The 25,268-nt window shown below is 39.4% G+C and overlaps 1 protein-coding gene and 1 long non-coding RNA gene across 7 annotated transcripts in view; one reads left to right on the forward strand and one right to left on the reverse strand.

The window, feature by feature from the left end:
• GPC6 (glypican 6) overlaps window positions 1–25,268 on the reverse strand; it is a 1,015,317-nt gene that overhangs the window by 477,472 nt on the left and 512,577 nt on the right. The window contains exon 1 of one of the 6 annotated variants that reach the window (XM_067536914.1): window positions 2,089–2,140. The exons of the other annotated variants lie outside the window; for them this stretch is intronic. Within the exon in view, the coding sequence (XP_067393015.1) occupies window positions 2,089–2,110 (22 nt within the window). The 5' untranslated portion in view covers window positions 2,111–2,140. Of the gene's footprint in view, window positions 1–2,088; window positions 2,141–25,268 lie in introns of those variants that run through there. 6 annotated transcript variants of the gene reach the window in all.
• LOC137145916 (uncharacterized) lies at window positions 3,511–11,311 on the forward strand. Its single transcript, XR_010917794.1, has 5 exons — window positions 3,511–3,556; window positions 3,678–3,761; window positions 9,758–9,818; window positions 10,634–10,763; window positions 11,249–11,311. It is a non-coding gene; the product is annotated as an uncharacterized lncRNA (long non-coding RNA).

Here is a 25,268-nt window from a genome sequence, read left to right on the forward strand (position 1 = left end):
GACTCCCCAAAGATTTCCCACACAACACTTTTTGTTGTCCATGCTTATCTGGCACATTTCAATATAGCTGTCTGAACTCTTTACACTTCCCAGGTCCCATATCTGTCATACTGTTCATGACAGAATGGGATGCAGTATCACATGGATCCATAGCCTCAGATATTTTAAAGATGACGGGTCTGAGTAAAGATGGGGATTTAGGGAGAGAATGAAGTCATTCTCTGAGTGGATAAGCCTGAAGCAAATGCTAACCGTGCACTTGCAAGATCAATTAAAAATTATGCAAAACTTGTTAGCTCTTTTAAAAATAGTAAATCTATAGCATGCTGTTAAAAGTGTCAATAAAAGGTTAACATCACTGGAATCATGCTATTAAAGTGAGGATGGAAAAGGTTACATCTTTCCAGTGGGAAAAATTACAGGTTTGTCCGTCTGTTTTGATATTTATCTTGTACCCTTCAAGGAATACAGGACTGCTGCTAACATAGCAGTTCTTCTCTGCTATACCCTCTGAGTCATGATCTTCATGTACTAGGTGTTGTTTTATGGAAACATAATCAAGATTTTATTTCTAAATACAGAAGTGTCAGGAGGGATGTATTACTGACAATACACCAGCCTATTTGAGAACTTCATTTCTGAACAGTCACCGTATCCAGGCCTAGCATATTTAATATTATACATTAAAAAAGAAAGGTAAATTCTGAAACCATATGGAAAATAGCATGCAGTACATTTAGTATATGACACTGCAATTCACCAGTATTAAAATGCATCTACATTTGGCTTCTTCAGGATTTGTAAGCAAAAAAGCTTCTGAGCTCACACAGGAAAAATCATACAATTGAGGTCCTATTAAAGAAAAAGACACAATGTTCTATTTTTTTTGTTTGTTTTTGTAGCTATTTCACAGAAAATAAGTGTAATTTGCATGGTGTTGCTCCTCTCAAACTCCTGAAAGCTAACCTTCCTTTAAAATATTTCAATTTATTTGTAAATCATCACACATCTTTACAGAGCACTAGGTATTGTATTATGCACAGCTATTCAGTAGAGATACTCAGTGCACCTGAATCCTGAAATACACATTGTATTGACAGTTCCAATATTCTTATTTTCCCCAACTGCTGGATTTCCTGAATTAAGTAACACAACTGAAAGTGCAAGAGAGGAGGCAATCTCTACATATTTTTTTCTTATATGTAAATATTATTGTAATGTAGGTAAGGAAAAAATTGGATCACCAATAACCTTTTCCCCCTTATTAACCATTCACCACAGTACATTCCTATAGAAATAGCCAATAGAAAAGGATCTGATCCATTCTCACACATCACATCCCTTATTTTAAAAGCCCCCAAAACCTTATGGTGTACTTTGTATTGAACCAACCTCACATTTTAAAAATATATTAAGTCCAAATGGTAGTCTAACCATCAATTGTCTCCTATTTTCCATGAGCAAGTAGGGTTAATTTGTTTGATTATATTTTTGTGGGAAAGCTGTGGTAATAGGTGAATCTTGCATTTTGTCCCAAGAGCAGTAGGTTTGTGGTATCCGTTAGTTTCATATAACCTGAAATCATAATATATACTGTGGTTTGACAGAGTAGTCAAGGTTTACTATGTGAGAATGCTCTTGTACATATCAGAATACCCTTTTCTTTCTAGGGTAGTATATTAAATAACTCATTATCCATAATGTGTTCCTCTCATTAACTGTTCTAACTTGTCACATGCTCCAGAGCTGTTTATAGGCTGCATTGCAGCCTAGAATCCCCTCGCTGAGTGATGGTTACTACCCTCAGGCCCACCCCCACTGCTTGAAACTTGTGAGGAAGGCAGCTTATGGCTGTTCATGATACCCCTACATTGTTCCTGCGCAGAAATAATTTTCTTCCAGCCACTTACATTCACTGAAAGACAATATGCTCACTACATAAGTATATAGAGGCTGTAGCGGGGCAGAAGAGGCCTCTGAAAATCAAGATTGGTTCTTTATTTTGTGGTCATCACTACCAACATATTAAAAAGGTTTTACAAGGGAAGGTATCTCCCCCACCCCCAGTTATTTAGGTAACAGTGATACCTGTGCAAACTTGATGAATCATTGTAGATTTGGCTCTGAATACATACAGGCAGCACATCTGTTGATATAAGAGGTCATTTTTACATAGGCACTTTTCAGAACAGAACTACACTTTAAAACCTATTCACTTCTCATGTGTTTCAATATGTCTCTTTCCACATTTAAAGCCAGACTGTGATTACACTACTCATGGTGCATAGTATCTTACTTCATTAATGTCAAAGGGATTTCTTAAGGAACAAGGTACTATTCAATGTGAGCGAGGAGACCACAGTTGGACCCTTATATATTAGCAAAGATACTTATATTTTATGGCTTGATCACTTGCAGCTTGTCTTTTTTTACTTAAACCCTGCACCTAATTTTTTGTTTTTAAAATCACCATTTTGATATGGTCACATCAAAATAAAGCAACCCAAATTCTCCTCTTAGTTCCACTGGTACGAGTCCATGGGACCTGCCCCAATACTGACAGAATAATTTGTCCCATTACCTGCACAGTTTGCATGAGGTTGCCCATGGTGATGTAATAGCTGCTAGCTGCCAAACACTATATCTTTATACAAAAGAGAAACAATGCTAGTCCAGATGTTGCCAGAGCAGAGTATGTTGCTAATGACATCAGTGTTGGCACTAGATATGGTTGTCACAGGTCCCAGTCATGTGTCTCCTGCCAGCCACTCACTAGATTGTGGTCAGAGGAACCCAAGCCTCTGGATCCTCAGGTGTTTTAAGCCTCTGGAGCCCGAATGGAGCTAAGCCACTGTCCCAGTATGTCTTCACTCGGCTCATTCTTCAGGCACTCCCTCCTGACAGCCGAAACCCTCTGTCCAGCCGTGTAGGCTCTGGGCTCAGTGCTGATCCTTGCCTCATAGCTTAAATACACCCTCTCCCACAACTTCACCTCAAGGTGTGAGCCTTCTGGGTTACGGTTTAACTCTCTCAGGATGCACGTGATAATTGAAAAGCATATCTTACACTATGCCCAGAGCAGGGCCCCCCACATGGGTGGGGAAGGATACACTTTACCGGGGCTGGAGGCCCTGAGGGGGCCCGGCCCAGGCTGCAACCCCTATTACTCCCATTATGGGAGGGGGCCTGTGTTAAAAGTTTATACTGGGCCTAAAAAAATTATGCTTGGGCCCTGGCCCAGAGTAACATGATATTGCTCTTTTACACTTAACAGATAAAGTACAAGAGACTACAGATCATATAGAACTCAAACATCCAAAATGCAATGCCCTCTACTAGTTCACCTTTGCTTTGGGAGTTCTGTGTTCAGCTGATGGGTCCCCCTGCCTCAGAAGACTGCATCACCTCCCATCAGCTTCAGCTGCTGCAAATGACCAAAGATCCCAGATAGATCAGCTCCTCCCTTTTTATAATCTTGCAGTCTCTGCTATCAGGTGACTTCCTTGCTACCTTCAAGTGGTGACCACAGACCTCTACCAGGCAACTTCATTGCTAGGTGAATTGCTCTCCCTTGCTAAATCAGTTTTCCTGGTTGGGAGCTAATCTGTTGTTCAGAACTACTCTATTTTGATGGGTAATCACTTAACATTAGCAACCTTTTGTTTTTCTTTTGCCAGCAGCCTTTGGAATTTCAGGCCAACATGGAGGCAAGCAGACAACAGAGAAGGCAAAAGGCTGCACTCCCAAAATTGAGTTGGAAGGTTGGTAAAGATACATATAGATAGTTCACAATCTCACACACAACTCATAAATTGTATAAAAAGATTCCCAGTTCATCAAAAGGACCAAACACCATTTCACAGATATCAAATTAGTTTCAATAACATTTGTGGGTCCCTACTCTTTATCTTTCTTTTAGTATTCAAACAAATAGCAGGTATTAATGAAAATCTCTGCAAATCCTGAAATAATTTGCCATTTCTTATATCCTTGTTTAAAAACATTCCATCATCCAATCAGGGACTAATACCTAACAGCAAATATTCAAAACATACAGTGTGAAATGCACCAATAGACCATCAAATTCTTCTTGAAAACAATGCAATAAATACTTAATGCCAAATATATTCAGAGAAACCTGGATTCATTCATTATTTGCTAAAAGGCCACCTTTGTTAAAAATATATACGATATTCACAAAGAATAGTTTGAACAGGTATAGTTGTTAAAATGCTAGGCCACATTCAGACAAATTCAGGCAGCTCTTTATTTTGCTCTGGGAGCAATAGAAAAAAAAATCAGCCAATTACAGTTGCCAAAAGACAAAAATAGAGCAATACATTTTGTTTTTAGGCTTCAGAAAGGTTATTTTAATGGTGAGTATAGTAACAAAAAAAGTGGTTGACAGTATTCCTTTGAAATTCTTCTCTGTAGACAAAATGCTTTTAAAGAAAAAAAAAAACAGAGAAATTAACTTCAAGATACCACAAATAAGAAAAGAAAAAACAAGAGATTTACTTGGAAAATTTCCTTGCACAGGCTCCCCCTTTAAATGTTTTTTACAATATCAAAATATAAAGAAATTTTCAATTCCAAAGCTTGTGTGATATAAATCCAAAAGTATACCGTGAGAACTTTGAAATCCTAAGCAACTGATAGGTTTCCAAGTCAACAGAGATTTTCATATGCTGCTCCAGTAAAGCAAACAAGAGAGACACAAATATATTTTATGGGTATGTTTTCACATCTTCATGAATATATGATGTAAAAACCAATAGAGTGAGAGGGCAACACTTTGAAGAGGTATCAAAAATCAGGAACATTTTGTGCTGTGTGTATTTATCATAGACAGGCATTTTTTGAAAGACAAGAAATAGTGTTAAATGCTGCCTCTCGTCTATTGATGGCCAAACTCCTCTTGAAAGCATGTTTGTTTCCAGTGCTCTTAACCTGAAAAGGAAGGCCACTACTCAGGCTCAAGTGCTAACTTATTTTCAAATGTACTTGTTCAAGTTGGAACAGTGACGTTTGCTGTGAAAATATTTGAGAAATAGTCTCATGTAGACAAGTTGATCATAATGGTCCCTTCTGGCCTTAAAAGCTATGGAAAAAAAGTTTGTCTCATCAAAAAATAGCACTTCAGCTGGCAGAGTACTCTTCATTTCATACATTTGCAGTGCTTTAAAAATGCACTAATACAAACAAAATTACAAACATGCTCAACAAGAGTAGATATTTTCTACACGAGTTTAGCCCATTTTTATCTAAACCTTTAGAGCTTGCTTGTGTCATTCAGCTCTTTTTGACACTTAGCACTGTCAGTGGAAATTTCACCACAGGGATTAACAGTGGTTTATATTTCAACTGTCTGCTGCCAAATTGCAGCATCTTTTCTTTGTGACCGATTTAATAGGCATGTTCTGACTGCTCATTTGTATTCTAGGGACGTAATATTTATCATAGCTGAGGTAATTTTGCCATGCAAAATTAAAAACCATTAACTTTTACATATGGCAATGTAATCTGTAGGATTTCTCTGATGTGCTATTGGAGCTCCTCAGCTGCCTGTGCTCAGTCCCACCACCACAACAATTCAGCAGTCAAAGTCAATGCTTTGATTTACATAAATAATCTTGTGAAAGAAGAATCATCATTGTGTGAGCTGTTGATATTTGCAGATTTGAAAGCACCTTTCATTACATCCTTAAAATGAAGAACAGGGGGAAGCTGATTTGCTGGAGTGAAAATGTTTTGCTTGGCCCTTGTCCAAATGGCTCAGAGGCATATAAGAGCCTGAGGAGATACAAACTTCAGAGTTCACCAGGAGGGATGCAATGCTGTGTATCTGCACACACAGGAAATATTACAGGGCCACCCACTAGCACCAATGCAGTTAAGGTCCCCTTCAGCATAACCCCTGATTTTCAGGGAGTTCTTACCTCTGCAATAACATTCATTCCAAGTGAAACCTGGTGTTCAGAATCTAAGCCATAGGATTCACATCTAAAATGGATTTGTTATATACATTTTAAATAATTTATTTTTAAGTTATAGGTGGGAAAATATCTGGCCATCTTCAGATGCTTTCTGACATAGCTCGCACAAGGTTATAGTTATAAAACGACATTTTCAGTTTTCTAGCTCTTGGTAACTTTTGATATTTTCTTGGAAAAACAAGATTAAGGTCACAATATTATCTGTAGAAAAGCAGATCCCAAGAAGCATGCAGAGTTCAATATAAATGGTATATATGCCAAAATCTGACATTCTAACCTAGACAGAGCTGCCATATGAGTTTAGCATGACTAAGGTTATGTCTACACTACCACTTATGTCAGGAAAATTTATGTTGCTTAGGGGTGCGAATATTTCACCCCCCTGAGCGACATAAGTTACCTCGACATAAGTGCTAATATGCATAGCGCTATGTCAGTGGGAGAGCTTCTCTCACTGACATAGCTTATGTCACTCACAGGGGTGGGGTTTTTTTGCTGACAGGAGAGCTCTATCCCATCAGCATAGAGCATCTTCACCACATGCGCTGCAGTGGCTCAGCGGTATTGGTACAGCTGTGCCGCAGCAGCGCCATATGTGTAGACATGGCCTAAGACTGAATGGCACTACAGAATATGGTGATGGTAAAGGATATCCTCAATTTTGGCTGCAACTTTGTTTCTACTGCCAAAAAATTGTGTTTTTACTATGAGATAACTGACGCATGATAGCTATTCCACTGTAAAATCCTAGTGGAGACAATGCAATGTAGTTTTCACCATGAGGTATCCAGGCGAAGTCAACACGGTACCCCTGTGCATCATTGTCCTCACCTAGTTTACTATGTGGTAAAATTAGGTGCTTTGTCTCCAGCGGAATTTCACAGCAGGTTAGTTAACATGTGTTAGTTATTCCACAGTAACAACACACCTATTTGGCATTGAAGATGTGGCCTGTGTTTATGATATGTACATGAAAGTCCATTGGTACACTCTCTGAGTCTTGCTGTAAATAACCCTTCCCATAGTCTCAATGTAGGCATGGGAGGAATGTTTGATTGGACTAGGTGGGGAAAGACATCCTGGGCTCCTGAGAGAAGGAAGGGGCAGACTTTTGGTTGTTCTGGGGCCTTTGCCCATCCAGAACACATATGGAGATTGTGTCTTGGTGAGAAGAGGGTAGGAAGTGGAAAGAGTTCTTAACCCCTCCCTACTAACATTGACTTAAGCTGGGAGTGGGGGAGGGAAAGGGTTGATTTATTCTTGTGCTCTTCCCCTTCCTGTATGTGAAGCCCCCAGGCATGCAACAGCCAATCAATGGTAGTTGCTGCCCCACCTTCCCTGGACCTATAGATTGATCTGTGTTTCTAAGATTCTGTGAATCTGAACAATCACCTGTTTGAAATCAAGAAGGAATTTTTCCCTTGGTGCATAATTGACAAGGATCTGGTGGGTTCTTAGCCTTCCTCACAGCATCCTGGAAACCCAGTTTTAGATTAATAAATAAGGATAGGAACTACATAATGTAAGGTAATAGGTGTGTTTGTAATGTTGTCATAATTTGCCAATGGTGTGTAATAGACTCAAAGGGGCCGGTTCCCTGAGCAATATAACTGCTGGACTCTATTAGCCTGGAGGAAGAGGAGAAAGCCATAAGTCTTCACAAGATGAGGTGCCCTTAGTGTCTACCCTCTTTCCCCTTGTAGGGGGAGATGAGAGGATTCAGGGGTGGCCTAAATTCTTTGGGTTAGGCTGAAGAAGGCCAACCTTTAATATTGGTTATTTGGCCATTTAACATCACACTGGACACAAATAAATGCCTGGTATTTTGGGGGGAGAGGGTTGTGGCCCCCATCAAAATTAATGAAGTTCCTTCCTTCCACTTTAAAATCCATCCCCTTGTTTCATTCTCCTGCATGCTTTGACCAGAGACGGTAGGGAACCATTACTGCCAATAACTAATGAACTATGCAAGTATATTAAGTGAGAGCAACATTGGATTTTCAGTAAGAGGCTAGATAGCAACTTTAATGAAGAGGAAAATTGGGAGGGGGACCTAAAAATAAACAGCACCTCCAACAGCAACAAATATGCTAAAGTAACAAAAGCCATAGAGGCACCACAGAAGCAAGACAATTCAAAGCTATAACTAAAATGACATCCACAACTCCTTCCACATTTCAGATGTATTCTGTGGGTTTGCTACTGAAATTAATAGACACAATGGGTTTAATTAAAGGTGCAATTTCATTCTTAACCCTAAATTCTGTTACTTTAGCATTTTATCAGATCAGCAGTTACCTGAAAATACAGTAGTAACTTTCACACTTTTATTTGAAGGCTTATTTTAACTGACTTTTAAGGGGCAAAGGTCACCTCCAGAAGACATTCATGAAAGGAGATTCTAAAAGCTTATTCTCAATTATTTGAAACTGAAATCTGAGGTGGTGGAAAACAAAGAACTGTGTGGGCTGCCTTGATGTGAAGAATTACTCTATAAGCATGTCACAAAATCAATATACTCCACAATTTACTGCTCAGGGCTTTTATTCATTTAACTGTTTTGTGTTGATATTGGAGATTCATTAAGGATGTTTCACTGCATATAAAAGATTCCTGTAAACTGATGCCAAACAAATGTACTCTTTTAACGGGTCCATTTCTTCAGCAATTGTTCATGCCAGAGCATTCTTTTCCAACATACCTACTGAAATGCAGTCAAATGATAACTTTGGATCCTCCCTCAAATTCATATATTCCTATGAAATCTTAAGGGCTGAACAATTCCCACTGACTATACCTCTTGGAATCCAGCTCTAAGTAACTTACGGGTTCAATCATGAAAACACATTGGATAAAGTTGGCATAATTGTGGTTATTGTTGCTGATTTATGATGTGGCAGCGGAGATTTCCACCATGATCTTACCAGCATATAAAAACCAATACATGCTCTCCCACATGTACACCATCACTACACAGGATTAACTTTAAAACCATGAAATGCCAGCAATAACACTGACACATTTTGTGCAAAATCACACTGTAAACCTGTCTCTGCATTGCTGGAAATATAGTTAGCAGTTTAGCTATGTATCCTCCAGTCTCTGGAGAGTTCCACTAGTCCATGTATCCTTCTGAATGCACACATGCGCTCTTCATTACTAACTAGTGTTGTTGTTTCACATTGAGATGCATAAATGACCTATTATCGCTTTCAGCATATTTGTGAATATACTCCTCTCCCATCTGGTGCCTTCAGGGAAAGGAAGGTTGGTGCTTTTCTAAAATACTGGGCAAAACTGGAGTAGGAGAGAGGGCTTCATAATGTTCCCTCTGCATTGAAAAGGAAACAGACTACAGAGGTGCTCCTTGAAAGATGTGGTCAAAATAGGTTCTGATAACTGCATAGGGTAGATTCAAGCAATCGGGAAATCAAAGTCAATATCATGAGACTCCTGTTCAATCATAACAGCCCAGCCACCTCAAAATACTAAAAAGAGCATGGAAATTCAACATAGGAGTATGTTCTCCCCGTTTATCTTCATGACACTAGGTAGAAATACAGAAAAATAAATCCTACATGACCTTCGTACCTGTCTTTCTGATTCGCTGTATTATGTAGTAGTGAAGGCTACAGTTAAGGTTAAAACTTCCCTTCAATTATAAAAGTGTGAAATAAGGGGATTTTAAGTTAAATGGAAACCTCAGCTATGGAATCACTATAATCTATAATCCCTGGCTTTATTCACTCAAAATCTTTCAGAAAAATTCCCGATTTCAGCAGAAGTATTCCCTCAGGATGAAAGGATATTTAATCTGAGGAGGTAAGGAGGTAGGGGAGAAGATGGAATTTGGGGAAAACATGTCAATCTGCTTTTATGTGTTTGTGAGAAAGAAAAATCATATTTCTAATACACATATTTTATGACTTCTCTTGCTAACAAGTAACTCAAAAACAATGAACAAAACACCAGATCTGGTATGTGGTTAGTCTTCAGTGAGAAATAGTCTTTAACTATTGAGGCATTCACAATTAGTTTTTCATTTTGGTGTCTGAGCACCCAGGTTGCTAAATTTCATTTTAAAAGCATTTAAGAATAGAAGCTATGAGCAATATTTTTCCTGGAAATCTCTAGAACCAAATGTATAAAGGTATTAGTGCTTAAGAAATAGCTATTTAGTGGCCCATTGTGAAGTCAGGATATCGCATCTATTGAAGGGTGGAGAGTACAAATGAGAGAGAGTTTTTATTCCTTTCTGTACTTTCTATACCTATCAAGTAATCATAGATGGTTAAAGGTATACCTTAATACAAACTGTACATGAAATGTAGGAGAATTATTGGTGCTATGAGAATCTTAACTTTTGCATTTCCTGACTTTTATTTAAATTCTCAGTCCTAGTTCTGCATTAATTTCTACTTTTACACTTAATAGAACAAGCAGTACTTATTTTATATGCACACTCCCACCCAGTTCATTGTCCTAATACAGTACTGATGATAGACAGTTTATTATAATAATGATCAGCTAACATTGTTCTGCAGATGGAATAGCATCTCTTGATTCATCAAGGACAAAAATACGTAATGTAGCTCTAGGCTGTTTTTATTTTGCTTATTTATTTATTTTTTATACAGCCATCAAGTTGATTTATAGCTTGCATTAGAAGAATTCAGTGACGGCAGTCTTTTGCTGCAAAACAAATAGACCAAATTAACCATGCTATGTACAACAATTCTGGACAACAAACTACCAAACAGTACATGGGTAGGTTCAGCACTGTAAAAATGCACTGTATATGACTTAATGCTCACTGCCATCTATTGAATGATTAGATAACAGTTATCATGTAAAAGGATCAGTCCCATTATAAGGATGAAAAAAAATGTATCTATCAAGTACTCAGGACCTCTATTAATATTGTTTGAGAAATACTCTGTACAAATGAGGGCCTGAAATGAGGGACAAAGGTGAATTTTTTTTCAATATTGGTAATTAATTCTTGCTTTCCATAGGTTAATTGAGTGCAATCACAGAATATTGTGTGTCATTTCATTATCTAGCCACCAAATGGACTTCTATTTGCATTCCCTGCTAAATGTGTTAACCCCTGCCTTTCTTGGCTACTGGAACGATGCTGGAGGGTAGAGATCCCTTGCCTCACTGGTCCTTTGATTTTCTTTTTAAGTGTGGACATTTCCTTTAGCCATAATTGTGGTCTCCACTTCAAAAATAATGTTCCTTTGCTTTAGGATAAAAAAGAACAGGAACAACTGGAAGATAAAAATATATCAATACGACATTAAAAATAATCAAATACTGTAATATCTGCCTAAGGTTTTTTTTATTTTTGTTGTTATTACTATCATGTCCCTTGACTTTTCTTCTCTATACCTGTACAATTTCTGGGGCCCAATTGACCACCATACAGAAGCAGGCGGTCAGGAAACCCAAACACAACGCACATCTATGTAAAAGATATTAACTAGAAAATTTTGGATCTGTGATATAAATCAGCTGTAAGTTCCTTCATTTCACAATCACGTCCCCTAGTTCCCTTACAGCACAAATATGACACCAGTGAAAATGTAACTCCTCTTCTTCACTTGATATCGAGATTCTTTCTGAGCTTTCTGTCAGTGACCTGTTTCTGATCAAGGCCATGTAAATTATTTAATTTTACACTGAATTAACTGAGATCTGAGGCAACTTCTGTGAGAAGCTCCATGGTCTACTACCAGATACAAAATGAGTCTAGCTCTTCTGAGATTGAGTTCTGTCACAAACCTATTATTCTTTGTTGCTCTGGGTAAGTGTTCACAGTAAAATCTCTGTTCCTCAGTTAACTCATCTGGAAAATGGAGGTAATCATATTGCCCTTCCTTCCATAGGGGGAGAGGTTTAATTCTTACTAAAATATGGCATCTATTCAGCCTTTCACTGGAAGAGCTGGATCCGGAACTCAGGGTATGTCTATACTGACAGCAGCAAAGTTGCTGCTGTCAGATCGACCTATCTGGATCGATTGAGCAGTCAGTGAAGATCCGTTCAATCGATCCAGAAGTCGACGCAGTAAAACCACCCGCTCAAGTGCTAGCGCTGCATCAACAGGAACGTGGTTCCCATTGGCGCAGTGCAGTAAACACCCCACGCAGCAGGGAAGCACAGCAGACAACGGGAGTTATGCAAGTTACACAGAGTAGCTTGCGTAACTCCCGTTGACTGCCGCCGAATCGCCAGGTAAGTGTAGACCAGGGCTCAGACTCTGTGCACATCACCCTAAGCTAAGGGGTAGTTTGGAAGGAAATGCAGAAGGTAGAGTTATTTTACCAGATCCTGGAGTCTTCTTTCATTTTTTGAAACGTAGCCCAGTATGATTCACAAGATGCTGCTGGTGACATGCAACTCAATGTCTCATGATTATCCCTTTCATCAATTTGCATAACACCCTCCTCTGACTTCAGAGTAAATCTGAAAATTTTTAGGCCAAGACAATTGCGCCAGCATTACAGGGGGACAAAAGTAGGGCTTTAATGAAGCTGACTACATTAGCTATCAAGCAGCCTTAGCTATTAAGAAGCTATTGCTTCTCCCTGACACTGTAGTTAGGACCACTTCCAGGGTGAAAAAAGGTCTGCTACTTCTACAAATAAGACAAAGTAAAATAGACAGGACCAGAAAGCATATTTTTCTTAATATATATCTTATCAGTTGATTTCAGGTGTGAAATATAACACAAGGCAGTCATCATCAATAAAAAATTATTGCATTCTTCAGCATGAACTGCCATGACTCATGAGATATAATTTGGTTCTGCGATTTACATTTTTGTCCAAAAAAAAGTTAAGCTCTAATAACTGTTCATTGTCACAAGCTTGTGTAATTTTATTTGAATACTGGCCTAGTGAAATAAAATGTATCCGTCTGGAGAAGAGCATCATTATCAGTCTCTCTCACACACCCCTATTCCAAGCCTTAGATTTCTGCACCTCTTGCAACAACATAGCAACTTCTTGGTTCTCAGCGGTGGTAATGTGTGTTCTGACCTGTCATTGTTGGAGAGTCCTTGCACTCTGTCACAATGGAACATCATATATGAGCACTACATGTGCAGTCACATCAAGTCAGATGAATATCTTGCATGATCTTTATTCCTTTTGTAGATCATATCATTTATATTGGGTGCCTAATTATTTCATAAACTGGAACAGCATTGTTGGCAATTTGAAAACATCTGTCCAGATCTTTGTTTGCTGTTTCTTAAATATGATTTTTAACCTTGATAAAAATATGATTTTTACCTAATCAGGACAGTTTGTTTTAACCTTGTAAACTATTTTTTTAGTATCACAATAGTTCACTGTATCAGCTGTAATCCACTGCTAATATGGAGCTAGATTCTGCAAATCTTACTCATGTTGAGTCTTACCTTACTGCATGAATGGTCTCATTGCAATCAACAGAGCTGCTTAGGGTACAATGTACAGTTCAACACAGGTAAAACTGGAAGAATCTGGCCATTTGTTTGAACTTCTAAGAAGACAATTTTCATTTTATTAAGAAGCAGAAGCAGATGTTTGATCTTTTGCCTCCTGCACCTGCATGACTTGGAATTTACAACAAGCATTTTTTGTAAATGGCATTTTCTGTCTCTAAGATTTTAATATAAAGACCGAGGGCTTGTCTTCCCAGGAAAAGTTAGCTTGAGTTACTCCACTCCAGTTAGCCTAGCTTGAGTACTAAGAGCAGCCACACAGGGAAACAACACTGGAGGATACACAGAGTGACTGGATTAGCAGCAAGTTTGTATTCTGTAGCTGTATCTCCACTGTATTATTAGCTCAAGTATAGCAGCACTCAAGCTTTAAACCATGCCTCCAGATGGGCTAGCTAACTCAAGTTTAAAATGCCACTTAACTCGAGCTAGAGATTCGTGTGCGTGGACAGAAGTTGAATTAGGGACCACACTCGACTTCTACCTTGAGCTAACATTGCAGTGGAGACAAGCCCTAAGACATAGAAGCACAAATCCTGTTGAAAGTTAATGGGACGTGTGCTAAGTCACTTTGTCACTTTTATAAATTTCATAGCATTTTCTCACCTATAGCCAGTGGGGCTATTTGTGGTTAATGTTGGCAGGATCATGGCTCTTGGAGCCTGATCTTGTTTCATTAACATTTAACGGGTGTTTAGACTTATGATTATTTTTGGCAGGAATTGGCACCATAAAGAGAATTTTTCACCTCTTTTATTTCTCCGCTATCCTGGTGCTGGCAAGGGGTCAGCTCCGCCACTGCTATGATATTTGGGGATTCCTCTTACACTGGATGAATCCCCAAGTAGCTGATTATACTGGCTGATTGCTTTGTATCCCTGGATTGGCACAAAGCAGCTCGTGGGATTTGAGAATCTCTAGCAGGTCACAGGGCTAATTCCTCTTTCACTTCAGTCAATGGCAACATTTCTTGAAATGCAGCCTTATATATGGACCATATCCTGCATTTGTATTTAAAGCTGGCAGGGTGGATGGATATAAACATTACTGAAACCACTGATCATGACACCTGGTCAAAAGACAGGAATTTTTTTTTTTTTTTTTTGGATTAAATTTTTTGTGAAAAATCCATCCTTTCACTGGCTGAAAAATTTCAAAATTCAGAAATTCATGATGAGCTCCATTGATCATATTACTGTACTTCACTGATCAGTTTACTGCACATCTCATTCTGCTCTCATATGGCTTCTCTGGTTCCCTTATATATACATACATGTATATATCTAGTGCTTGTGCACTAATGCTCCCCAAACGTCATCAAAACTCCCCACAATATCACAATATATTCACTAATAAGAGTCCTAAAATAAAGTCATCCTATATAATGGTAATGAACAATAAAGTCATCCTATATAATCCTAATAATGGTAATGAACAATTTTCTATTTCTTTTTCTGTGGTGTTGTGATAACTGACATGGGAATTTGCTAATTTAGAAAAAAGAACATGAATTGACCCTTTTTAAACATCATCAACAATGCATTTGTTTGATCTGGATCTGAGCTGATGTGTCTCTTTGTCATATGAGATTATGAATTTTTTTTTATGGTTTAGCTTCATGTGAACAACACTAAATTATTCAAATTAAACTGAATAACTAAGTAAATATTTTCAGTAAATTTCCCAAGAGTGAATTCCTCTTCCACAATAATTAACATATTAACGTTTTCATAATTTCAGTAGTAAGATGGTGATGTAGCTTGGTTTCATTTAATTACAAATCTTATCTGTTTATGTAAAAATGTTCAGTTTTTGATCATGTAGGGAAGATGAAAATAATATTAAACACAGTAGCTACCTCAAAGTAACAGAGGAGAACATCAACTTATTGAAACTGACAATATTTTTTCTGTATAAAGAGGCACAACTTTAATCTGTAAAATACATTAAATATTCCCAAAGAACAAATTGTTTGTTTTTGCAACTCACTAGATTGTGGCAAGCACTGGATATTCACAGCAAAAAGTCTTCAAGGGGGGAGCATATGCCTGGACTCCCTTACAGTAGCTACTACCCCCATTTCCAAGAGTCCCATTTCAAACAACCTAAGCTAAAAATTGTGAAATATTTCCACTATACCCATTCCTCCATTTCACTGGTGTAATCATATTGCAATTAAAGCTGCCTTCTTATAAATGAGAACACAATTTGTCCCAGTATACTTACCAAGGAAAACACAAACACTTCTAGCTTATGAATTTAATATATGTTTGTTCACCAAATGGCGCTGTCTTCTTCCTTAGTTATGGTCATGAAAAAGGGTTTTTGTCTGACTGGGAAGCAAAAGGAAGATTTCAAATCTCTCAGCCCTCCAGTCTGCAGGCCTATCCTCTCCTCTGAGACTTGCTGTTATCACAGGCTGAGAAAACCAGTTTAAGCGGGAGCTTCCTCTTAAAATACTGCTGAAGAGACATCAATGATCTTAAAAAATCAGGTTTTTTTTTAATAAAGAAAGTGAATACATGTGAGAGTCTCAGAGATATCTCTACCCTGGAATTAAACACCCACATGTGGCCCTTATTGGCTGATTCAGGCTCACAGGGCTTAGGCTGCAGAACTGTAAAATTGCAGTGTAGCTGTTTGGGCTCAGGCTGGAGCCTGGGCTTTGGGACCCTCCCCCCTTGCAGAGTCCCAGAGACCAGACTCCAGTCCAAACCTGAACATCTACACTGCAATTTTACAGTCCTGCAGCCATAGGCCCACGAGTCTGAGTCAGCTGACATGGACCAGCAACAGTTGTTTAATTCAGGGTAGAGATACCCAGAGAGAACTAATTAAGACTGTAAATCCTTAGTGGCAGGACAATGTGTCTATGTGTTTATATAGAGCCTTATACGGTGGGGCTTCAGTCTGGACTGGTACATTTGGCTACTATTACAATACATACAATAATGGCTTTCAATGCATCTCATATATTTGGTATTCTCTTCCCCCACTGTATATTATAAAAGGAATCAATACTATAGTAAAGCTGTCTATTACTAATATACAAGAGTGACTCCAAATTAATCACTGATTATTGATTATCCTATCACTAAAACAGAATCAGAGCGAAATAATTGACTAGCTCAGTTCCTTGTCAGTTACTGAGAAATGAAAAAGTATGAAACACACCTATTACATGGGCCTTGAATATAAATCCTTTTCGAAGGGCAGCACATTGCTCACAGCTTGTCAGGCCCACCTCAGCTAAAGGATTTATGCAGTGTCTGCTTGCAACAAAGGCAATGGACCATAATTACTTAGATTTAGAGTGTCTTTATAATATCACAAATGGTGGAAAACATTTATGAATCGCAATTAGGGAGCTCTCTAATCATACAACTAGTATTGAGATGCTTTTTCATCAGAGTGGCAAAATAAAACAACTGAATTAAACAGAGAATTTTACATTTCCCTGGCATTTTGGGGAAGAAAAAACACTACATAATTTTAATTTAAAACAAATCTTTAAAGCATCAGACAAAATTCTATAGCACTGTCTGCTAGTCTTGATTGCCATTTTTAAACTTTTTTCGAATTTCTTGCTGTACCCCCCCTCCCCCACATATTTCTTCCTGATACGAGCTTCTGGTTCAGCACCTATAGAAATTCTCATGAAGTGAAACGAGACTGTACAGACTTCAGTTTGATCACTAGTCAAATAGCATTTAATGACTCTTGAATTAGACATTTGGAAGTAGGGCTTTCTCAAGGGCCCTGTTATTAGTGTCCTTTGAAGTTATATAAAACAAAAAGATTAAAGTTGGGTACCCATATCTGGTCTCTTACTGCAAGAGCTAGGACCACTGCTTGCGGATTCATCTAGTGTAATCTCCAAGCAGGAGCATCTTTTGTGACTCTTCACTGGCCTCTGCAGAGATAAGTGTTGATAGGCCCTCAATCTCATGGACTTTAAGGCCAGAAGGCAAGGGTGCTGTCAGCGGGAGAGATGGGGAGGCCATGGCTCCTCTCAGAGCATGGCGTTGCATCCCAGCCCATCCTGGCTGATAGCCATACATGGACATATCATACATGAACTTATCTACTTCTTTTCTGAATCTTGTTATAGTTTTGGTCTTCACAAAACCTCTCAGCAATGAGTTCCACAGGGTGATTGCACATTGTGTGAATAAATACTTCTTTTTGTTTGTTTTAAATCTGTTCACTATTACTTTCATTGAGTCACCCCTAGTTCTTGAGTTATGTGAAGGAGTAGAAAACATTACCTTATTCACTCTCTCCGCACCTGTCAATATTTTATAGACCTCTACCACATCCCCCCTTCGTAATCTCTTTTCCAAGCTGAAAAATCCCAGGCTTTTTAATCTCCCATACGGAAGCTGTTCCCTATCCCCGATCATTTTTGTTGTCCTTCTCTGTATCTTTTCCAATTCCAATATATCTTTTTTGAGATGGAGTGACCAGATGTGCACACTGTATTCAAGATGTGGGCCATGGATTTATATTATTATATTATGATATTTTCTGTCTTGTTATCCATCCCTTTTCTAATGGTTCCTAATATTCTGTTAGTTTTTTTGACTGTTGCTGAACGCTGAGCAGATATTTTCAGAGAACTATTTTGCATATATAGTTGTGATTATGTTTTCCAAAGTGCATTGCTTTGCATTTATCAACACTGAATTGCATCGGCCATTTTGTTGCCCAGTCACCCAATTTTGTGCAATTCCTTTATAACTTTTCTCAGTCTGCTTTGGACTTAAATATCTTGAGTAATTTTGTATTGCCTACAGATTTTGCCACCTCACTGTTTATCCCTTTTTTTCCAGATCATTTATGAATATGTTGAGCAGTACTGGTCCCAGTATAGATCTTTGGAGGACACCACTATTTACCTCTCTCCATTCTGAAAACTGACCATTTATTCCTATCCTCTGTTTCTTATCTTTTAACCAGTTACTGATCCATGAGAGGACCTTCCCTCTTATTCCATGACCACTTACTTTGCTTAAAAGCCTTTGGTGAGGGACCTTGTCAAAGGCTTTCTGAAAGTATAAGTACACTATATCCACTGGATCACCAGTTTCCACATGTTTGTTGACTCATGATTGGTGGGGCATGATTTACCTTTAAAAAAACCATGTTGACTTTTCCCCAACAAATCATATTCATATATGTGTTTGATAATTCTGTTCTGGATTATAGTTCCAACTAATTTGCCTTGTACTGAAGTTAGGTTTATTGGCCTGTAATTGCCAGGACTTCCCTCAAGGCCCCCATATGTGGTGAGGGTACTCTTTATCGAGTCCCGGAAGGCTGCAGCCCCCATAGGTATGTGTGTGGGAGGGGGCCCATGTTACAAGTTTCTACTGGGCCTGAAAAAATTATGCTTGGGCTCTGCTTCCTCTGGAGCCATTTTTAAAAATTGGTGTCACATTAGCTATCCTCCAGTCATCTGGTACAGAAGCTGATTTAAATGATAGGTTACATACCACAGTTAGTGGTTTTGCAGTTTCACGTTTGAGTTCCTTCAGAACTCTTGGGTAAATACCATCTGGTTCTGGTGACTTAGTACTCTTTAATATATCAATTTGTTCCAAATCCTTCTCTAATGACTCCTCAATATGGGACAGTTCCTCAAATTTGTCACCTAAAAAGAATGGCTCAGGTGTGGGAATCTCCCTCACATCCTCTGCAGTGAAGATTGATGCAAAGAATTCATTTAGTTCCTCCACAATGGCTTTATCATCCTTGAATACTCCATTAGCACCTTCATTGTCCAGTGGCCCCACTGATTGTTTAGCAGGCTTCCTGCTTCTGATGGACTTTTTTTGTTTGTTTGTTAGTTTTTGAGTCTTTGGCTAGTTGCTGTTTAAATATTTTTTTGGCCTGCCTACGTACACTTTTACATTTGATTTGTCCAAGTTTATGCTCCTTTCTATTTTCCTCAATAGGATTTAACTTCCAATTTTGAAAGGATGACGTTCTCTGCCTCTAATTGCTTCTTTTACTGTGTAGTTTAGCCATGATGGCACTTTTCTGGTCCATTTACTATGTTTTTTAATTTAGGGTGTACATTTAAATTGAGCCTCTATTACGGTGTCTTTGTGACTGTACCTTTTAATTTCCGTGTAATTAGCTTCCTCGTTGTGTAGTTCGCCTTGCTGAAATTAAATGCTTCTGTTGTGGGCTTCTTTCGTGTTATCCTTCCCCACAGGGATGTTAAACTTAATTATATTATGGTCACTATTACCAAGAGGTTCAGCTATATTTACCTCTTGAACCAGATCCTGTGCTCCATTTAGGACTAAATCAAGAATTGCCTCTCCTCTTGTGGGTTCCAGGACTAGCTGCTCCAAGAAACAGTCATTTATGATGTCAAGAAATTTTATCTCTGCATCCTGTTCTCAGGTAACATGTACCCAATCAATATGGGGACAGTTGAAATCCCCCATTATTATTGAGTTTTTTTATTTTTATAGCCTCTCTAATCTCCCTGAGCATTTCACAGTCACCATCAACATCCTGGTCAATGGTTGGTAGTATATCCCTGCTGCTATATTCTTATTCTTCAAGCATGGAATTTCTATCCACAGAGATTCTATGGTACAGTTTGGTTCATTTAAGATTTTTAGTACATTTGACTCTATACTTTCTTTCACACATGGCAGGGGTGGCCAAATTGTGGCTCATGAGCCGCATGCAGTTCTTTTACAATTAAAGTGCAGCTCGTAGAGCCACCTATTTTCCACACACACACATTCTTCACCTATCAGATTGGGGTGAGGAGCTCGTAGCTTCTGCCCTGCAACAGAGTGGTTGGGTGAGAGGATTCTGCCCAGTAGGGAGGGGAATCTTGGGGGTCAGTAAGTTTGCCCACCTCTGAAATGTAGTGCCATTCCCCCACCAGTATGACCTATTCTGTCTTTCCGATACATTTTGTACCATGGTATTACTATGTTCCATTGATTATCCTCATTCCCCCAAGTTTCTGTGATTCCTATGATATCAATATCCTCATTTAATATGAGAGACTCAAGTTCAATCATTTTAGTATTTAGATTTCTAGCATTTATATATAAGCACTTTAAAAAATTGTCACTTTTTAGCTGTCTGCCATTATGTGATGTAATTTAATAGGACACTTTCCTTTGACTGTTTCTGATCAGATCCTCCCTGTACTTTATCATCTTCCATCCTTTCTTCCTTACTAGGATATAGAACATCCCCATTAATAGATCCTCCCCTAAGAGATGTGTCTGTCAGAACTGTGTGTTCCTCTGCACATCAGCTTCCCCCCAACACTTAGTTTAAAAACTCTTCTATGACCTTTTTAGTTTTACATGCCAGCAATCTGGTTCCATTTTTGTTTAGGTGGAGCCCATCCTTCCTGTATAGATTTCTCCTTTCCCAAAAGGTTCCCAGCAGACTTTGGTGCCCCAATGCTCTGTCTGCCCAGTAGCTCTGGCCTTCGCTCCTCCACCTCTACAAAGGTTCCAACACCCCTGCCAGAAGGGACCATCATGATCATCTTGTCTGACCTTCTGCATATGGCCTCACCCACCTGTAATAGATCCATCACCTCCGGTTCAGTTAGTGAAGTCCTCAAATCATGATTCAAAGACTTCAAGTTACAGAGAATCCACCATTTACTCTAGTTTAAAGTGACCCACGCACCCCAACCTGCAGAAGAAGGCAAAAAACCCTCAGGGTCCCTGCCAATCTGATCTAGGGGAAGATTCATTCCCAACCCCAAATATAGCGACTATGGGCATGGCAGCAAGACCCACCAGCCAGACATCTGCAAAAGAATTCTATGTGGTAACTCAGAACCCTCCCCATCTAGTGCCCCATCGCTGGCCATTACAATATTTGCTACTAGCAGTTACAGATGGGCCACACACTGTTGTAGAAAATCTCATCATACCATCCCCTCCATAAATTTATTTCATTCAACCTTCATTAACCAGAAGAACAGTGTGTCTTTCTGTTAATAAATAATAAATAATTAGTGTTTCTAAGTCCTCACAATGTGCTTAGTCCCATGCAAGACACAGAAAATTATAGTCTTTGCCCAGGTCTCTGCAGATGATCTAAGGGAATGCTTCTGCCACACTTTTTCAAAGAATCATACTAATTTGTAGGGCTGGAAGGGACCTCCAGGTTAGATTTTTCGAGTTTTTCTGCTCTCCTCTGAACTCTCCAATTTATGCACATATTCCTCTGTACTACATAGCCCTTGTTAATCAAGCCCTCAGACCACTACTTTAGAGGATCTATTACTATCATTCACCCATTTTACAGCTAACATAGCCAAGAAATTGGACAAGGTCACAGAAAGAAGAGCTGGGAACCGAATTCAGGTCCCTGCGACAACAGACCCAAGCCCCCATCAGTTGGCCAACGAAGTTCCACATGCCTAACCCATACTAACACAATCTTGCTGGATAGTACTTCTACATGAACAGCTAGTCCTATGGACCTCCTAAAGGTTCATAGATTTAAGGCCAAGAGTGATCATTATGATCACCAGTCTAGTCTGACTTCCTGCATAACAGAGGCCATAAACCTCACACAGTAATTCCATCATCAAGCCAATAACTTCTATTTGAGCTATAACATATCCTTTGGAAAGATATCCAGTCTTGATTTAAAGTTCAATTAATCCAATGGAGATGCTTTTGTTGTTGTTGTTTAACATGATTACCCAAAGGAGCATGAATAGTTATTTATACAACAAATTTCTTTCCATGAACATTCTTAAATAGAAGTTCATTCACCCAAACATTCATGCATAAGTCAACAAAAAGATCATGAATACCTATAACTGAGCATGCAGGTTTTATTAATAGAGATGGTTGGGAATCTTCCAAAATAACTTTTTTCCATCAGAGAATGCTGCTTGGTTGAGAGCAAAACATTTCACAGAGGTGTGTCAATTAACAAAAATTTTTGTTTTGAAAAAACAACATGAAGCATTTTGATAACGTTGAAACATGCTGTTATGACATTTTTGGAACAGAACATTTCAATTTTTAATTTGGAAATGACTTTTCATTTCAAAATTTTTTCTTTTTTTTAAATTAAAAATTGTGAAAATTGGAATAAAATGTTTGATTTTATTGAAATAAAACATTTTGCTCAACATGGAACTTGTTTGTTTATTTTAATTGTTGTTCTGGTCTGGAGCTAGTCAGATTTTTTTTTTTTTTTAAAGCTCATGGAAGTTTTCCACAAAAAGGAAAATACAATTCTACTTATCTCTCTTTTTTAGTAAAAAAGTCTACAGATAAAATTTGCTGTTTTTGCTCAACTCTATTGTCCATACTGTCAGCATTACGTTACATAGGAAAGCTCTATATGATTGATAGGAGAAAGCATGACATTTCCATGGCTCTTCCTCCAAGCCCTACCTCTCCTCCCCGAGCTGATGTTGAATTGTGGACATAGACTGCCACAAGGCTCACATAGAACGATGTTGGGAGGAGATAATTCCATGGAGGTGGCACAATCCTCTGTGCACCACTCCCATACTAAGGAAACTTGTGGGATTGTAAGGAATAGTGCTGTTGAAGATATTTAGTTTTTTTCCCTCTGGTATTTGTTCCATTATTTTAGGAGTGGTCCAAGGGAATGGAGAGATGTACAGAACACACCTGTAGATGGCAGCTTGGCCCAACCTGTAAGAAACCTGTAAGAAAATCAAGCTTGCCCACAAAAAGTTCTCTAACCTTCCATGGAAGACAGACAATCCTTGTTGAGGACTCAATACTCAGAAAAATCAAAAGAACATTCTTCAGGGGTCAGGCTGACAATGGTACAGTGTGCTGACTTTCAGGAGCCAACACACGAGTTTTACATTAAAAAAACACTGACAAAAGTATTTAGACCAGCTCTAGTTAACACCTCTGTCTGAGCTTAAAGTGTTGTGGGATGGGGTCTGTGATGGGATGGACTAGACTCTCCTGCTGCAGGCTTCATGGCCCTACCACACCCTGCTGCAGAAAAGGGCAGTGGAGAAGGTTCTCTAAGTTGCCTCAAGTGGCTGTGTACTACACAGCCAATCAGAAAGGGGCTGCAGGGAGCAGCCAATCAGGGCCTGCAGAGCAGAGCAGAGTTCAGTTGCTGGCTGGAGCTGAAGAAGTGTGGATGGCTGCAGGAGCTGGGCATAGGGCCTTGGACAGAGCAGTGCTCTTTTAGTGATCTGACCTCTTTTAGTGGTCCAGAAGGAGAGCTGGGGCCAGAAAGACCCAGAGAGGCAAAGAGTGTCCAGGGAGGGAGCCCTGGCGGGCACGGCTTCACACCAGGTCCAGGACTGCTTGAAGAGCAAGGACAATTCTAGAGAGACTAGAAGGGGTTGGGAAATGGTCTGAACCAGGGTACTTGGATAGGCCCTGCTGGACTGATTGAGATCCTGAGCCCAGGGAGGGCTGCAGGTGAAAACACAGCCAATGAGGGCACTGAGATAAGCCCCCTGTTGAAATTCTACTCCAGAAGGGGTCTGATTTTCTCTCACATATAGACTGTGCAGAGGGCTGAGTCACCAAAGACCCACCTGACAAGCACAACAGCTTACAGGAGGCACCAGGAGCTGAGAAATCAAGAAAAATTGCTGGCATGTACACTCTTGACCAGGTGGATGCTCCAGAGGTGGGTGCCACCCTATTACAAGGTCATTAATGAACCAAGCTGTTAAAGCAAGTTATATATCCACAACTCCTGGCTAACCTAGTTAGGAGGGCTTTAAACTAGGTTCGATCGGGGATGAGGACCTAAACCCAAAAGTAAGTGGGGAAAAGGGACACCACGAGGAAGCAGAAGGAGGAGGGTGCAACAGGGGAGGCCTCTGGAATTGCACTGAGAAAGTAGGGCAATCAGCCAGTGCCTATACACAAATGTAAGAAGCCTGGGAAACAAGCAGGAGGAATTGGAAGTCCTGGCACAGTCAAGAAACTATGATATGATTGGCATAACCGAGACTTGGTGGGGTAACTCACATGACTGGAGCACTCTCATGGATGGGTATAAACTGTTCAGGAAGGACAGGCAGGGGCGAAAGGGTGGAGGAGTTGCACTGTATGTAAGAGAGCACTATGATTGCTCTTAGCTTCAGTATTAAACTGGAGATAAGCCAGCTGAGAGTCTCTGGGTTAAGCTTAGAAGCAAGAACAATAAGGTTGATGTCGTGGTGGGTGTCATAGACCACCAGACCAAGACGATGATGTAGATGAGGCTTTCTTCAGTCAATGAGGGAAAGTTTCTAGTTCACAGGACCTGATTCTCATGGGGGACTTCAATCATCCTGACATCTGCTGGAAGAGCAATTCAGCAGAGCACAAACAATACAGGAAGTTTTTGGAGAGCGTTGCGGACAACTTCATGGTGTAAGTGCTGGAGCAACCAACTAGGGGCCATGCTCCTCTTGACCTGCTGCTCACAAACAAGGACGATTTGGTAGGGGAAGTAGAAGTGGGTGGCAACCTAGGCAGCAGTGACCATGAGATGGTTGAGTTCAGGATCTTGACAAAAAGAAGAAAGGAGAACAGCAGGATAAGGACCATGGACTTCATAAAAGCAGACTTTGACTCCCTCAGGGAGCTGATGGCCAGAATCCCCTGGAAGGCTAATATGAGGGGGAAAGGAATCCAAGAGAGATGGCTGTATTTTAAAGAAACCTTATTGAGAGTGCAAGAACAAACCATCACAATGTGCAGAAAGAATAGCAAATATGGTAGGCGCCCAGCTTGGCTTAAGAAAGAAGTCTTTGGTGAGCT

Source organism: Emydura macquarii, unplaced genomic scaffold (assembly GCF_026122565.2).
Source record: "Emydura macquarii macquarii isolate MOO-44397 ecotype Brisbane River unplaced genomic scaffold, CSIRO-AGI_Emac_v2 contig_3671, whole genome shotgun sequence".
Taxonomy (NCBI): Eukaryota; Metazoa; Chordata; order Testudines; family Chelidae; genus Emydura; species Emydura macquarii.